Below are 17,275 nucleotides of genomic sequence, written 5' to 3' on the forward strand. Positions count from 1 at the left end.
TATATAGTCCATGAAGTCGCAAAGAGTCAGACACAACTGAGCGACTTCACTGATTTTGGAAAAAACCCCAAAAACCTGATTCAAACCTGAGCAGATAGTTTATTACGGAAACTCTCCCCCAAGGGTGGCTTTGCTAGAATGTGTCTCTCACCACTGTCGTGCTGTTTCTCACACTGATTTCTCCAAACCAAGTTTTCCTTATTCAAGAAATATTTTTTTAGAGAACATGACATTACCTGTTTTGCAAGAAGAGTAGAGAAGGAAATTTTTAATACTTAATTCTTTAAAACAGATTTCCAAAGTTTATTAGTTAAGAGTATAGAGTAAAAGCTAAAACTCAAGATGCATGATATTTTAGCGTACATACATAGATGAAAAACACACTTCCTCTAATCCTGCCAATTTACAGTTTTTTACAAAAAATGAGTCTTTTTGGGGTGAGGGGAGGATAACTTGTCAAGTATGGACAACAGTGGTGAGACTTAAGTGTAATAATTATGTCTTGATAATGTTTGGATTTGTTGATAGGATTTAAATACAAGGTCTCGGATTCTTTTATTTATTTTTGGCTGCATCAGGTCTTAGTTGTCATATGTGGGATCTATCGTTGTGGTGCATGGACTTCTCTCTAGTTGTGGCACGAGGGCTTAGTTGCCTCACAGCATGTGGGATCTTAGTTCCCCGACCAGGGATCAAGCCCGTGTCCCCTACCTTGAAAGGTGGCTTCTTAACCACCACAGGGAAGTCCCCTGTCTTGAATTCTTTCTGTTTGTTGTTTGTGTTGATAAACTCATCTTGTATGTGCCTTGTGCCTTTTCCTAACATGACTTGTTTGTTGTCATTGAGACCTACAGAAAAATTCTGGCATTATTAATACAGTTTACAGATCTTCTGAAAATTCCTTTGCTTATACAAGGGTGCTACTACTGTGGAATCAGAGAGAAAAATTTTATTTTAACAGGAAGCAAACTTATAACTGTGCTTACTAGTTTCAGCCTATGTCCTGAAAATAGGACTTGAAAGGCATTTGCTGTCATTCCTATAGTGAATTAGAACTTCAGGAAGGACAAGAAAAGTCTTGAAAGATTAGGAAAAGACTGACATATAATTATGTCAGTTAAAACGGGTCGTTAAAGCTTGAGAGGGCAGGAAGTACCCTAGTCAATGATTAGAGTGTTAAAATTTTTTTCTCATGATATTAATTAATAACCATTTGAATTCATGAATCTAAGAAGTAACTAAGTTGATTCTGGAAATATGACTGTTTGCTTTCCATTAGTAGATAACAGGCCCAGGTGATTAGAAAAACAGGAAGAAAGTAATAGGTATAATATATTAAAAATTCTAGCCTTTCTCTTGTTGCCTTGGCTATCCTAGAGATATTAACATACATATAGGAAAGTGCACAAGTCGTGTGACATTGTTTTGTCTGTTCATTCTAGTCCTTCTATGTGATAGCATCTCACTGTGTCTTTAAATTACATTTCCCATATGAATAATGATATTGAATACCTTTTCTAATGCTCATTGGCCATTTGGATAACCTCCTTTGTGAAATGCTTCTTCAAGACACTTGCTTGTTTTTCTGTTCTACCTATTAGTTACTTTTTCACTCTCAGTACTGTCTTCTGTTGAATTGTTAGCATTTTTTGTGTCTTGTGAAATCTTTGTCTTTATCAAGGTTGTGAAGATTATTCTGTTTTTGTCCAAAAATTTTTTTGATTTACCATTCAAATCTACAAAGAAACTGGGTTTTTAGTGTATGTTATGGGTTGTCATTTCTTTTTACTTACAGATATGCACATCCATTTGACCCAACTTCTTTTGTTGAAAAGACCATCCTTATTGCACTACAGCTTCTCTTTTGTCAGACAGGTGGCTGTATATGTGTAGGCCTGTTTCTCATCGTGCTCTATTCTATTAGTCCATTAGTCTATCCTTGACCAGCACCAGTTATCTTAATAATTTTAGCTCCATGATAAGGCTTGAAACTGGTAGCACAGGTCCTCTGTCTTTGTTTTTCTTCAATATTGCCTTTACTGTTCTTGGCCCTTTGCATTATCATGTAAATTTAGAATCAGCTCATCCGTCTTAGTTTAAACTTTTTCCAGCAATACTACTAGCCTCGTGTGCCTTGATTATGCCCCCCTATTATTAAAACATTTTTATCCATTTTGCCAGTACCTGTGTATTATTTCATTTTAAATGATACACAAATAACATATTAATATTATTTACATTGTGAAGCTTGCTGTAATATCTCTGGAGACGACTGACCTAGACAGCAAAAGAAGCCTAATTGAGTAAGAAATGTTAATAGAGAAGAGAACTGTTTACAGGAGAAAGTACTCCTTTTTTTGTTCCCCACACACTCTTCACCATTTCTCTCCTGCTGTTTTCACTTGCTTGGTCCCAAGGGCCAACGAGATTGAGCATTCAAATGGATCCATTATTTGTATGTGTATCAGAAGAGCTTGTTGATTGAAAGAATCTCCAGGGGTAGAAATGTGATCTTGGCTTAAGGTTGGGTTTTTCTAATGCTCCTTCAGAGTAGTCTTCTCCCAATGGCAGTCTACTCCTGCAAAGAGAAAGTCCTGTAATTAATGTGGTTTTTGAACCTGTCGCGCATCAGTGCCTATTGTGGGCGAGGTGTGTTAACAATCATAGTCTCTATTTTCTAGTTTAAAAAATCATTCATGCATATAGTAAAAAGACATGCACAAAATTAAAAGGACTTTAGAAATAAAAAATGAGTCAAGATCAGCGTTGAAGAAATAATTACACTGCCAAAATGATAGTAGATGACTAGTGGTAAAGTTCAGGATGGAGGATCACTTTAGGTTAAAACAAACAAAAAAAACCCTCTTTTATAGAAATGGTATTTCTTAAAATTGGATCTTGGGTGGTAGGGACCTAGATAGGAGGAAGAATATTCCAAGTTAAAGATTTGAGCCAAAATAAAGAGCAGTGGTGAGAAAAAAGGCTGGATAAGTAAGTCACCTTTCTTCCAAAGAAATCTTTGAATGCCAGTCTGTTGGGATGTAGATGTTAAACCAGGAGTTTCAACCTTTTTTGGCTCACCTTCTTCAGTAGATGCTACAGTTGTAATCCTGGGGGGATAAAGTTTTGATGGCTACTGTCAAGCTTTGGTAAGGAATAATCTGGTAGTTGGTTTTAGGAAGGCTGTTAAATCACTCGTTAGTGAGTGATCTCCAGCTCATTAGTGGAGATCTCTGCCACTGGTATTAGATGACTAATCTTAAGATTATGACAACAGGAAAGATTGGACATGGGGATCTGTGATAAAGAGAGTATTAAACTAACGTTCCAGGTGAACACTTAAGAGTGAGATTAGGGGCTCTTTGATGTTATGAGTGCAGGGAGAATAGAGAAGACCCAGGTGCAGGAATTTACAAGGAGAGAGATTCTGGTTAGGAAGTGGGTAATGAAGTATGACAATTAAAAAGAATAGGAAGACCTTTCAGGAGAGTCAGTTGGGATAAAGCTGAGGTTTGTAAGAGAAAGGAGACTCAGATTAGAAGACGAAAAAGCAAGAAGGCAGTTAAAAGGGAAATCAAACATATAAGAAAGATGATTGATAAAGGAAGCGAAAGTGATTAACTGTCCTTTTTACATGGTAGAGAACCAGTGTTCAGGTAGACGCTCTTTAATTAATAGAAAGCTACTTCTCAAACACAAAGAATATTTTACAAGATCCAGAAAGACTGAAACCAAGCTGAACATTAAAAAAAAAAAATGCTTGTAAATAATTCTGCCATTTTTGGTGGACTTCCCTGTCGGTCCAGTGGTTATGACTCCGTCTTCCAATGGAGGGGGTGAATCCCTGGTTAGAGAACTAAGATCCACATGCCAAGTGGCATGGCCAAAGGAAAAAAATTCCTCAATTCTGTCTTTTTTTCTTTTTTTTAATTTATTTGGCTGTGCCAGGTCATAGTTGCAGCACTTGGGATCTTCGATTTTTGTTGCATGTGTGGGATCCTTAGCTGCAACATGTGAACATTTTGCTGTGGCATGTGGGATCTAGTTCCCTGACCAGAGATTGAACTCAGGCCCCCTGCATTGAGAACTCAGAGTCTTAGCCACTGGATCAGTGGGATGTTTTTTTTTCCCCTTTGGTATTTTGTATGTGTTCTTATCTGAGGGAACGTCCTCCAACTTAAAATTAGAAGTATAATCTTTCTCTCTACTTAAAATAAAATTTTCTGAAGAGTTCTAACTTTCCTTGGAGGGTGGGAAATATGGGTGGCATTGGTAACTTGTTTGGTCATGCATTGAGTTTATTGCACATTGGTTATTTTTGCCATGCATTTGAGCTGAGATCTAGAGGCATTTCTTGGGAGTAAGAAATATACCAGCAGCTACTGCTGCTGTTGCCAAGTCGCTTCAGTCGTGTCCGACTCTGTGTGACCCCATAGACAGCAGCCCACCAGGCTCCCCCATCCCTGGGATTCTCCAGGCAAGAACACTGGAGTGGGTTGCCATTTCCTTCTCCAATGCGTGAAAGTGAAGTCGTTCAGTCGTGTCTGACTCCTAGCGACCCCATGGACTGCAGCCTACCAGGCTCGTCCGTCCTTGGGATTTTCCAGGCAAGAGTCCTGGAATGGGGTTGCCATTGCCTTCTCCATATACCAGCAGAAAGAAGCTAATTTTTAGACATCTCAAAGAGTAATTGCAAAAAGGGTGTCAATTGTGGATATTACCCCTTTAGTTTTAATAGTTATCTGTACCTATAAAACAAATTACCCAAAAGCCTAGCAGCCTAGAACAGTGAACATTTTTAATATCTCATAGTTTCTGTTGGTCATAAACTTGGGAGCCGCTTAGGTAGGTGGTTCCGACTCAGAAAATCTTAGGAAGTTGCAGTCAGGATATCAGCTAGGGCTGCAGTTACCTGAACGATTGACTGGAGCCATAGTACCAGCTCACTTATATGCCTGGTATTTTGGTGCCCACTTTGCCTGGAGGACTCAGTTCCTTGAAATGTGGACTTCTCCATGGGGCTGCTTCAGTGTCCTCATGACATGGCAGCTGGCTTACCCCAGAGTGAGTGATTCAGCAGAGAGAGTATGGAGGAGCCTCAGTGCCTTTTATTTTAGTTACTTCATTAGCAAGTTTGGTTTGGTATTCTCTGTTGTGAGATTTCGGCTTAGGCGATAGATGAGTTCTGACTGTGGTACTATGAAAGTTCTTAAATTGGTAGGGATGCTGGCATCATCACTCCCTGCTCTCCGTGTTACCTGTCTGTCCACAGTTTTGTTAGCCACAGCAAATGTCAGCTGGGGAAACCATTAATACAGTATAATATATGCCATTTGTCTTCAGCCAAAATTCATTGCTCATAAGCCCTAACTCTTTGTGAACAATTTTTTTTCATTGCAGGCTCTGTTCTTTTATCTTGCATTTTCATTTGATTTGCCTACTTAGTTCTGATTATGTAACTTTGATTATTTGGAAACATAATGCTGTAGAGATGCTATATCCAACTCCTTTGTTTTGCTTTTGCTTCCTTTTGTGATACTATGAAGTAGAGTGCCCTAGTTTTATGTGCATAGTAAATGCAAATTTGTTTCAATGTTTTGATGGGAAAACATGAATCCTGATTCCATGTTCAAAATCAGTCTTAAAAGTAAAGTTGGGGATTATTCTCAAGCAAACAAACCTGAGAGAAGAGACAAAGGGAAATGCTAAAATTGAAAGTGAGTGCCAGGATACTTTATCTTACACTATTCAAATAATAACTTTTTTATAATTTTTATTTTTGGCTGTACTGGGTCTTCATTGCTGTGCAGACTTTTCTCTAGTTGCGGAGAGTGGGGACTGCTCTCTAGTTGTGCATAGACTTATCGCTGTGGCTTCTCTTGTCGCAGAGCACGGGCTCTAGGATGTCTGGACTTCAGTAGTTGTGGCTTCTAGGCTCTGGAGCACAGGCTCAGTAATTGTGCACAGGCTTAGTAGCACCATGGCATGTGGGATCCTCGCGGATCAGGGGTCAAACCCCTGTCTCCTGTATTAGCAGGTGGACTCTCCACCACTGAGCCACCAAGGAAGCCCTCAAATAATAATTCTGAATAAAATTCCTTTGGAGCTGTCAGATTAACTTTGAAGTAATTTTTTCCATATTCACTTTTATCCTCTTATTGCAGAAAACCTTTTTTTTCATTCTCTTCTGTGCCTTCATGTATTTTATGTTATAAATAGTAGTAGGTATTATTCCAGCAGCCTATCTCCTAAATACAGCTTCCTATCATCAGATCAAGGTGAACGCTTTTTTCTTATTCCTCTGAGGAGGAAGTTAATGAATGTTGACTTACCTACATGTTATCATCTTTTTCTTGGTAGTCTATCTTTAAATCACATATTACCTAAGTTATATTCAGCAGTCTAATCCAATCCTCCCATCTTTCTTGCCACTCGTGGATGTGAATGAATCTTAACAGTGGGAAGCTCTTTTTTTCCCACTGAGTATACCTGTAAAACGCTTCTTCTTACCCAGCAGTGAATGTTAAATTTGAATCCTGTGTTACAGAGTTCGAAGAAGTACCATTCTCATAATACTGGCTTTGGGGGGTATACAAAAACATCAAGGAACTAAAAACTAGGCTAGGGACACAGATCAGATGACACTTTAGGAGTATTTTGAACAAAATTGCTGCTGCTGCTGCTGCTGCTGAGTTGCTTTAGTCGTGTCCGACTCTGTGCAACCCCGTAGACGGCAGCCCACCAGGCCCCCCTGTCCCTGGGATTCTCCAGGCAAGAACACTGGAGTGGGTTGCCATTTCCTTCTCCAATGCATGAAAGTGAAAAGTGAAAGTGAAGTTAGGACCTTTTAAAATCTCTTACTTGATGTAAGTGCTTTTCTGATTATCCTTTTTTTGTGATGCTTGTGATACAGAAGCCACTAACCCTCATTGTTCTGTATGCTGCTTTACTGGTGATGAGTTCAAGAGTTCAATGAGTATTTAGTTCAGAACTTTTGTGAATTCATTCTCACATACCTCCCTCCCCAATGTGGTCTCTCACCAGAGAGGGTTAGAGTGCAAGTCTCACACACATGAATCTTTTTTTTTTTCCTTTTTAATCTTATTTTGCTTTGAAGACTAAAGACAAAAACCAGAATCTGTAGGAAATATACCATTGAGCCATCTTTCGGGGAGGCGGAACAGATTTTATACTATATCCAGTTAAATAATACGTTAAAAATGGTAATTGGCAGAAAGGGTACAGTGTCGATTTCATTTCCTATCCCAGTCTCTGTGAAACTGTTGTCATGGTAATGGTCTGCTTAGGTATTATATGAGTTAACTGGCTTACTACAACTCTAGTGAGCCAGCTAACTCATAGAAATTGAGGGCATTTCAGATTTTGCAGTTTAAAATATACAAAAGAATCTAAACATAAAGAGTTGTTTTGGAAAAAGTGATGTGTTTTTTTTAAGTTTTAAACACTGTACTCTATTGAATGCTTAGAGAGCTTTGAATGGCTAATGATGAAGAATCTCCCAAACAGGAAGTTTCCAAAAACTCCTCTGCTAGATGTTAATTTGCAACTGCAGTATCTATATCATCATTTCCTGAAATCATGAGAGCTGCCAGCACCCCTTGTGGAAAGCTCTGGAAAACCTTTGTTTTCAGAGATTTTCTGTATTTCCATCTGTGAAAATAGAATCCATGTAATCTTAGCAATTGGTCTGTAAACACTGTGCCCTTTCATTTTAAGTGAGACAATTTCTCTATATCTGAGTTTGATGTGTTTTTTAAGAGCAAAAGCAGAAAGTTAATTTCTAAGTAATGAAGACCTAACATTAGCATAAGTACTCTTTTTAATTCTAAATAAGACATGGAAAACAAAATATGGCTCCTTGTTAAGTGGGCAAGTCTGTATCTGAGGGGAAAACACAGACAACAGTGTGTTCTCTGCTACACTGTGGCAAGAAGTATGCTGCTGTGGGCCCTATCATACTGCCTTGTGATTTTCGCTTGAGACTTGCATGGTGCCGGAAGACTTTAACGAAGCCTGCCTTCACTTGTGTGCATATTATGGTGCTGGCAGCAAGACACACAATTGCCACTGCCTGCAGAGTAATGAGATAGTCTGGGACATGAGGAAGGGACAACAGAAGAGCAAAACCTGTGACCACTTTATTACCAAGTCACATCTCATTGTGTGGCATTCTTTTTTTCTACTCTGTTTTAGGCCAAAATAGACTGAGAAAGTAGTAAACCTTTTTTTCTGTACCACCCACCCACCCATATCCCACACAGCAGTGCCTAAGGTGTCCTTTATGTTCTCCTGTATTAAGCACTCAATTTTTCTGTATCTAGCAATACCTAGCCCTTCATGTCATTGTGTGAAGAAAATGAGGCAGCATGGTACCAAAGACCACCTGTACTAGGGAAGATGTAATAAACCACTATTAAGAGAAAATAATCTAGAAAAGTATAGATGAGTGAAATGTACTAGGAGTAGTCAGAGTTTCTTAAAAGCTAAGGCTTGTGTATGTTGAGCATTTTAAACTTGTGAATTATTTTTTAAATCTGGAATCAGCTGTAGATCACCTTGATTTAGTGACTCCAAATGAGAATCCCATCTTAACCTAGCTGAGATAAGACAAATGAACACATCCTAATTTAGGAATGACCACCCCAGAAATAAAATTATTAGACCTTTTTCTAGAAAGGTATCACAAGCAAAATAGTATGTTTAAAAGACTCCCTAGAGTGACTGTTGTATCCCTTTCTTATTAATAGGTATAGTGTCGAAGAGAAAATAATTGAAGGAAATAGTCATTCTTTTCATCTCTTACCTGTTGGATTTTGCCATTTAAGAATACTGAAAATGAGGTTGACTTTAAGAGATTCTTGACTGACAAACTGTTTAGATACTGGTCTTTAAAAGCTAGTAAAGAATTCAAAAGTCTTTAGGCCCGCCACTGCTGCCATCTCAGCCACCTGGGTGGTGGTGGACACCGCAGTTAGCAGCCTTGAAATACTACAGATGAGCAGCAGTTGCTAGGCTTATGTTATCTTCACCCCCGGAGGGGCAAGAACTGTTACTAATAGTCAGAAGTTAACTTCCAAAAAAAAACCAAGAAAATTGGCTGTGTGTGTGTGTGTGTGTGTGTGTGTATTTTTTTTTTTAACCTTCAACTGTGTCAGCAATAAGGCTTTTTATTTGTAATTGATCCTAGCTTGTCAGTATTCAATATTGAAAGAACAGGGTGACACCTGATCTATTTATCTTCATAATGATCATCAGGCATTCAGATGATAATGGAGATAAATATGTAGAAAGGTGGATAAACCTCAGTGCAGATGCTAGCCAACGTAAAGAGAATACAATTATTATTGAAAAAGGATATCAGAAGATTAACATTATTTCCTGGTTAATGTTTGGACCTTTCTGGAGAAAATTACCAAACCTGTCAAAGCTACATGAGTCCAGCATTGTAATAAAAGGTTGTAAAGACTTCCAAATTGTGTGATTAGAAGTCACTAAAGGCATCCCAACCCTGCAGGAAGCAGTTAAAGCCTCTCAGTTTGTTCATGACTGTTATTTAGAAGATGCTGATTGCTTCTTTAAAGTAGATTATGATGTATTTGTCTTCCTAGACACTTGAGATGGCGTCTTTCAAACTGTGATCCTAAAGAACCCATGTACTTTAGGAGAAGATACGTACAAAGAGGCTCTGAGGAGATTTGGTACTGGACCCTTGGTACTGGAATTATAACTGTTATTCTCCTGCAGTGGGTCCTGGTTACTGTTCTTGCAGTTTTTTGTATTATCTTCATTCATATGGTTATTTGTATACTAACTTGCCTTGAGAAACCAGTAAGACAGATAAATGAAATAATCAAGAACGAAGATCCAGAGATAAAATGTCTAACGTTGAACTGAAGAAAGAGCTGCATCTACAATATACAATGCTCTAATCTCACTGGCTGATTCTTTGTATATGAACATTCCATACTTAAAAATCTTTCATATGAATGACTGCAAACTGAAGCTTTAACATGAGCTTTAATTCTCTTAAAATAAATTCATACAGTAATGTAAGTAAAGGATTTAATTTTTTAAATGGTAGTTAGAAAAACTAAAGAGATACTGTTCCTTATTCCTGACCACTTGTATTGATGTCTCCAAATAAACAGAACATCTAGCCTTGCTAGAACTATACTCCATTGTTAGTACACACATGTAATACTAAACTCATCTGCCTAAAATAATTTGGGAGGAAATATTGTTGGTCATCATTTTTAACTCAAAATATGGGTTTGTATCTACAGTTTAACAATGAACCAGTTTTCCCCTGAGATACACAAAATGTTGTTTTGTCTAATGAAAATTTTGCTGTAACTATTTATGATAAACAGCATTCACTTCCAGAAAAAAGTACAATTAGAGGTGACATTTACTTAAAGTACACTGATAAAAGCACACTTTGAAGTTAGCATGAATCTTGACTGTGACTTTTTTTCGGTTTTGCTTACATTAAACAATTGTCAATAGCACTAATTTGCGTTTTTGTTTTGTAGTCTTTGGTTTTCAGCAGCCACTGTAAAGCAGTGAGTGGCTATTCAGACCAGGTCATCCATCAGCGGAGATCAGCTACCTCCTCGCTTCGTTGCTGCCTGCTCACTGAGCTGCCATCTTTTTTGTGTGTGGCCAGTCCACGAGTAAGTGCCGCAGTAGAGAAGCAATAAAATAGGTGGTGTTTAAAGAAATAAACCAGTTTTCAGGGGGTCCATGTCTTAACGAGAATGCTCAGTATTTAGAAAGAGAATCTGTGGTCCTAGCTTTCCTAAAACAGTATCCCTCACTTTGAATTGTGTTGGTTTGAGAACCGTTGTATGGCAGCTAGAAGTACGTTCTTTCTCTGATGTTGCGTCTGTGCAGTTCCTCTTTATTTAGTCCAGGGTTCTAAACTACCATGGGAGCAGGCCATCTGTCAGGTGGATTCCCAGCCAGTAGCAGGGACAGAGACATTGGAATATTTGAAAAGGAGAGGGAGCCATTTGTCACCTGTGTTGAGGTTTTTGAAGGTTTTTCAGAGACTGGGGCCAGATTGGGAGGGAGATTTGATCTGGCCTTATCGCCTTGGTATAGACTCCATATAACAAAGGGAAACCTAACACTCCAGCATCAAGAAACTTCTTAGCTTTCTTCAGCAGCCCTGCATGGACTATCCTTCACGAGTATGATCCCTCTGAAAAGTGACTATTGTGCCATATCTTCCATTCAGTAGTTGTAGTCTTACTTGTAGATTGGGAATAATATCTATTGTGGCTTCAACTTTAAACAGCTGTTAGATCCTTCCTAATACCCTGTTTATCAAAACAGGGCCCTCTGGTGATAGCTGACAGTGTCGCTGCAAAGGCTCTCCCGGAACACTGCGGCTGTTTACTTTGCTTACATCTTCCACTCTTTCATGTCTTTCTGATCAGAGCCAGGCAGAAGCTCTCTTAAACCACAAAGAAGTACATGAAGGGAGGGGGCAAAGTAGACATGTGCCCAGACTGCTGTTAGAGCAAAAACTAGCTCTGTCTTTCCAGCTTGTTTCCATTTGCTTTAAGGGGCAGCTTTCAGTTAGCCCAGGACACACTAAGAGGTTGACTTTTCTTACCCTTCTGTGTTTTTATCTTGTTTTCGCCACCTATCCTAGTAAGACTACTGTTTTCATAGTTCCATTCAAAGACGGTGAAGACTTTAAATCTTCTTTGTGATGTTTCTCTACCACTGTTTATATAAGCTTACATCCTTACTTTATTAAGTTATCAAAGGTCAGAATCTGGCATAGGGTCCAAAGAAAGATGACAGGTGGAAATGAGATGATAGTACTGAGGCCCGTTGATTCCTGCCTGCCTGAATTTCTTTGCTGATCCTGTGCTACACAGACGTGATTCTCTTACCAAGATCAACTTTGTTTGATTTATGTTGTCCAGAAAGTATTTGGGTTTTGTATGTACCTGCTTCTTCCAAAGCATTCTTGGTATTTGAAGCTTAAATTGATGTAGGGAAAAGCACTTCTACGCAACATTTAAAGCCAAGTGCTTCCATAGAAAGCAGCCTTCAGGCTTCATAGTTGTGTAGTTGTTTCCTTTTTTTTTATTCTAATCTGTAGCGTATACAGAGAGACCTATAAGAGGAAGTCTGGATTTTTGAGAGAGGGTTGTCAGGACATTTGTACTTCTCATATTCCCCATGTTTTATGGAGCCAATAAAGAGTGAACTGCCCTGGACTGTAATTGCATTTATGGACGTACAATTTTTCATTTATACCACTTGGAGCTCTGTAGCCAACCACTCTGAAGAATAATCCCACTTTCCTGACATATTTACACATGAAAATTCCCACTGTTCTAGTTATTATTTCTGAGGAGCCTGAAGTCTGAACTATCATGTCTGGTACTGATATTTCCCTAAAAAGCAGTAGTAACTTAAAGAAGACTATAATTGTGTAAAGGTGTGGGGCAAGCAGGAAGCAAGAGAAAGCTTTTCTCATCTGGCTGAAGGTTCCTCTCCAGCACCCTTTCCTTTTTGGCCCCTCTTCCCATAACTTGTTTGTAGAGTTTCTTCAGTAGCTTGTGCTAAATATGAAATGGGAGTAATCACACCATAGTTACAAGGATGAGAAGAAAAGTTTTTAACCTGTCTGAATGTTTTATACACGTCTTCAGATCTGGCCTGGGGTGTGAGTAAGGCAACATTTCATGAGATACTTAAATTATATTGATTTCTAACCTATCTGTGGTGGAGAGGAACTGATTTCCTTTGAAGCCTCAACCCTGGCCTTGAGTTAAGACAAATTAATTTCCATGGCACATGCCATGAAAACTTCAGGGTCAGTTCAGGAAGAACTGTGTCACTAAGGAAGGAATTATCATTAGCTGAGGAAATCGTTGTGCAAGGTTAATAAACTAAGACCCTGGGAATTCATCATACCAAAAAACTAAAGCGCTTGGAGCGGTCACGCTTCTTAGAGCTAGAGCAGGAATCTACATGTCCTCAGGAAGGACGCGCTGAATGCTTGAGGAGGCAGCCCCTAAATACACTAGAGTTTAGGAAGTTAATGAAGCAAGCAACAGGGGTCAGCTCATGTGAGACGAAAGGGAGTGTGCATTTCCATTTGTGGGGAGGCAGGAATGGTATGTCATACTTCATCTCCCCTGCTTCTGAGCAGTTGGGAAGACTGCTTGGGGTGAACAGAATGGGTGGAGGTGGGCTGTTTAGGATAGAGCTGACTTGGAAGGCATGATTTAAGTAGAAATGGACATGTTTGCTTCCTTTTAGACCTCATGGGTTCACTGCTTGTGTACTTAAAGCATGACATTCTGTGATTCTGTATATATCTCAATTCAGGGCTCCTGCCAAGTAAGCTTAACAAAACATTAAAAAATATTTCACTACAAGCTGTGCCTTCGGAACCTGCTAGTTTTTAATCCTGAATTTAGAAGGCTGTCAGCAAAATAAAATTGGCAAATAGGCGAATGTTTATAACTAGAAAAAGTTGTTTTGTTTTTAAACTATAAAAGAGTGTCTGGAAATGAGTTCAGACAGGAAAAACATTCTTTCCTGTGTCACTGTTTTCACCTTGTTCCTTCATGATTTTCTAGCTTTTGATTTTTCATATCAAGAACATGGGCCCAAAGTTTTTATATAATTCCAATGTATGTTCTGCTTTTCTTTAAAAAAAAAAAAAAAGAGCAAGGGAGAAGGGGGAGGAAGGAAAGGATTGGGAGTTTGGGATTAGCAGATGCAAATTATTTTATACATAGGATGGATAAACAGCAAGGGCCAACTGTATAGCACAGGAGCTGTATTCAATATCCTGTGATAAACCGTAATGGAAAAGAATATATCTATATATGTATAACTGAGTCACTTTGCTATACAGCAGAAATTAACACATTATAAATCAACTATACTTCAGTAAAATTTAAAGAAAATTAAAGTGGTCAATCTTTTTTTTTTAAGTGGTCATCTTTGAGTGTAAACGTTTAATCATCTGCCTTGTGCTTTCAGTCTTTACTTGCCTGTGCTCAGCTTCCAGTGGGAAAAAATGGATAACTTGAAAGCAAGAGAACAAACTCCTTTTGGAGTGGGTTAATGTGATATGAGGTTACCAAAATCTGTTCTTAGCACTGTCTCGGTAAATTGATTTATGCCTGTGCCGTTCTAGGTTTTGGGGGCTTCCCTGGTAGCTCAGCTGGTAAAGAATCCGCCTGCAATGTGGGAGACCTGTGTTCGATCCCCGGGTTTGGAAGATCCTCTGGAGAAGGGAATGTCTACCCACTCCAGTATTCTGGCCTGGAGAATTCCATGGACTAGTCCATGGGATTGCAAAGAGTTGGACACAACCCAGCAGCTTTCACTTCACACTTCTAGGTTTTGGAGTGTGGGGTCCCAGCCGGCTACCCACTGTAGTTTTGCATCAGGACCATAGATGGCACTGCTTCCTAGCAAACTCGGTTTAGCTTCATCTGCAAGCCAGAGTAGTAAGTACCAATAACTCTTTGGTTATTGGTAAATGATGTTCTTTCTCCAGTTTTGGTATTCTCTGGTTTCCACCAGGGCTTCCCTGATGGCTCAGATGGTAAAGAATCTGCCTGCAATGCGAGAGACCTGGGTTCAATCCCTGGGCCGGGAAGATCCCCCAGAGAAGGGCATGGCAGCCCACTCTAGTATTCTTGCCTGGAGAATCCCATGGACAGAGTAGCCTGGTGGGCTACGGTCCATAGGGTCACAAAAAGTCGGACATGACTGAACGACTAACACTAGTACTACTAGTTTCCAGCAGTTAGTGGCCTCATAGTTAGCTATCTGTTTATTTATCTGCTCCAAGGCAGTATTTCTCAAGGTTTGGCTTTGTTGTTCAGTTGCTAAGTCATCACTCTTTTGCGACCCCATAAACTGCAGCATGCCAGGCTTCCCTGTCCTTCACCATCTCCTGGAGTTTGCTCAAATGCATGTCCGTTGAGTCAGTGAATGCCATCCAAGCATTTTGTCTTCCATTGCCCCCTTCTCCTCCTGCCACAAGCAGTGTGAAATGCTTGGGTGCATGTCAGAAACCTATAACTAGTGACTCCTCCCTTAGACCTGGATCAAAATCTACACATTAGATAAGCTCCCAAGAAAGTTCTTTTGACAACCATTGCCCTAAATATTGATGAGCATAAAAATAGAAAAGTTAGTAGCACGGTAGATTTTTGTAAATGTCTAACTTCTAAAAAATAATAGAAACAATAAGACTTTATAACTAGGTACAGTACTTTATGTTCTGATCTCTCCCATCTCTCTGCCCTTGTTCCTTCTAGCCACATTCTTCCTATCTCTTGGTCTAGCTCCATGACTCTTCTGAGCAATTTTCTGCCAATAATGAGACTTTAGCCTTTTTATCAACCTGGGCTTACACATAATCAAAGCCTCCAAATTTTAACAAAAGGTAACCTCAGACTTTTTATCAGATGATTCACAGACAATTGAATGCATAGTTGCTTATTAGAGTGGGAATAGACTCAGGTCATTAAAAAAGAATTAAAGTTGAAGTTTTTAAATTGACAGACTTCTTTTCTGTTGGAGGTCAGCATTTGAATGTAGGTGCATCTTGTGGTGAGATAAAAATTTGTGCAAAGCCTCTGCCCTAGCCCAGAAATGAATTCATTACTCTCTGGCAGCTGTATTCTCCATTCCCTACCACCTAGTGCTCCCCACAGCTTATATCCTGAGAGAAGGAGTCTCTTATCTTCCATTGGGTTTGTCAGTCAGCAAGCAGCCTGGTCAGGGAAGAGGAAAAAGAAATGTTGATAAACTTGGGCGTTGCGCCACAGAAGCGTTGAAGACAGCTTCCGATGCACCAGGAAGATGCTCTTCAGTTCTTTAATGATGGCTGTCTCACACTCCCTTTGTGGCCTCACCATGCTGTGTATGGCTTATAGAACTTTGCCAAAAGCACTGTCTGGCAGTGAAGGGAGATGGCAGAGTGACTCTCTCTATATGATAGAGTTACTCCTGACCTGGTATCCCAGTTACCTGCAAACTCCAGCAGTCTCTGGATCCTTAGTTTGTTGCAAGTTCATGTTATGGAGATTGGCCTTTTACCTGGGGAAGCTCACTAAGTCGGTTATTAAGTTTGTCAGAGGAGGGAACTTAAAACCACTACCTAAGAATTATCCACGTAAGTCTGATTTCAAAGTCAAAGTTCACAAAGGGCTTAGTGCATGTGGAAAATGTGAAAGAAGCATCTAATGTGAATCTTTCCCTGCAGGTCACCGCAGTGCCATTGGATTCTTACTGCAATGACCGAAGTGCAGAATATGAGCGGCGAGTGCTGAAGGAAGGAGGGAGTCTGGCAGCCAAGCAGTGTTTGTTGAATGGGGCCCCTGAACTTGCGGCAGACTGGCTGAATCGACGGTCCCAGTTCTTTCCAGAACCAGCTGGAGGACTGTGGAGCATTAGGCCTCAGAATGGCTGGTCTTTCATCAGAATTCCAGGTGAGTTCTCCTTTCTCTTGGCATATGTTCTTGGCTTTGGCAAGGAAAGAGCCAGGGTGTTAACTTCATGCAGTTGTTTCAAAATTTGGAATTCAAGAGTTCTTGGTGTTTCCATTTCCTCTTTCACCCTTAGTGACTATAGGTAAGAATACTTAAGTAACTTGTGACTTGACTGGAAAGAGAAATCTATTTTAGATTTCTGCCTAAATACTCTCTTTTGAGAGAAAAAGGAGTACCACTCTTTGGTGGCCAGGAGCTGGAGTTGGGGCAGGGATGGGGCTGCAGTGCAGGGAGTGTAGGAAAATAAATTTGGTAAGAAAGGCTTTAGGTCGAATGAGTACAGTTGTCTTGTGCCCTTGCCAGTGGAATGAATGAGAATGTCGTCACTCGCAGAAAGCCTAGTTTAAGTTGCATAAACAGTGTCCTGCACGAAGCACTAGAGATCTGAATGATAACCAGAAGAAAAACAGTGTTTTGTGCCAAAATGCTAGCGGATTCCCAGACCTCCTAGGGTCAAGGTCGAGGGTTGAAAGGAAACTAGGTTTTCATTTTTGCTTTAGTGAGACTACTTTTAAGGAAACTGAATACAGGGTTCATAAGCTCATGTTCTTTGTTACACCTGCTGGCATACTGAAGTAGTAGCTTAAAGCTTCCACGTTCGTTTCAGTTATCCAACTTCTCTGCCACTTTGATTGTGATCGTCTTACAGGCATATGAAGGAAGTAAACTAGAGTTAAGTGTTCAAAAGAGAGGTTCTGCTGTTTCTA

General features: G+C 39.7%; 1 protein-coding gene across 3 annotated transcripts in view; it reads left to right on the plus strand.

Annotated features, from left to right (window-relative positions):
* INO80 (INO80 complex ATPase subunit) overlaps positions 1 to 17,275 on the plus strand; it is a 121,287-nt gene that overhangs the window by 66,446 nt on the left and 37,566 nt on the right. For all 3 annotated transcript variants that reach the window (XM_043919201.1, XM_043919199.1, XM_043919200.1), the window contains exons 25-26: positions 10,554 to 10,694; positions 16,283 to 16,508. In XM_043919201.1, coding sequence (XP_043775136.1) covers positions 10,554 to 10,694; positions 16,283 to 16,508 — 367 coding nt within the window. The remainder of the gene's footprint in view (positions 1 to 10,553; positions 10,695 to 16,282; positions 16,509 to 17,275) is intronic.

Source organism: Cervus elaphus, chromosome 12 (genome assembly GCF_910594005.1).
Source record: "Cervus elaphus chromosome 12, mCerEla1.1, whole genome shotgun sequence".
In the NCBI taxonomy this organism is placed as follows: Eukaryota; Metazoa; Chordata; class Mammalia; order Artiodactyla; family Cervidae; genus Cervus; species Cervus elaphus.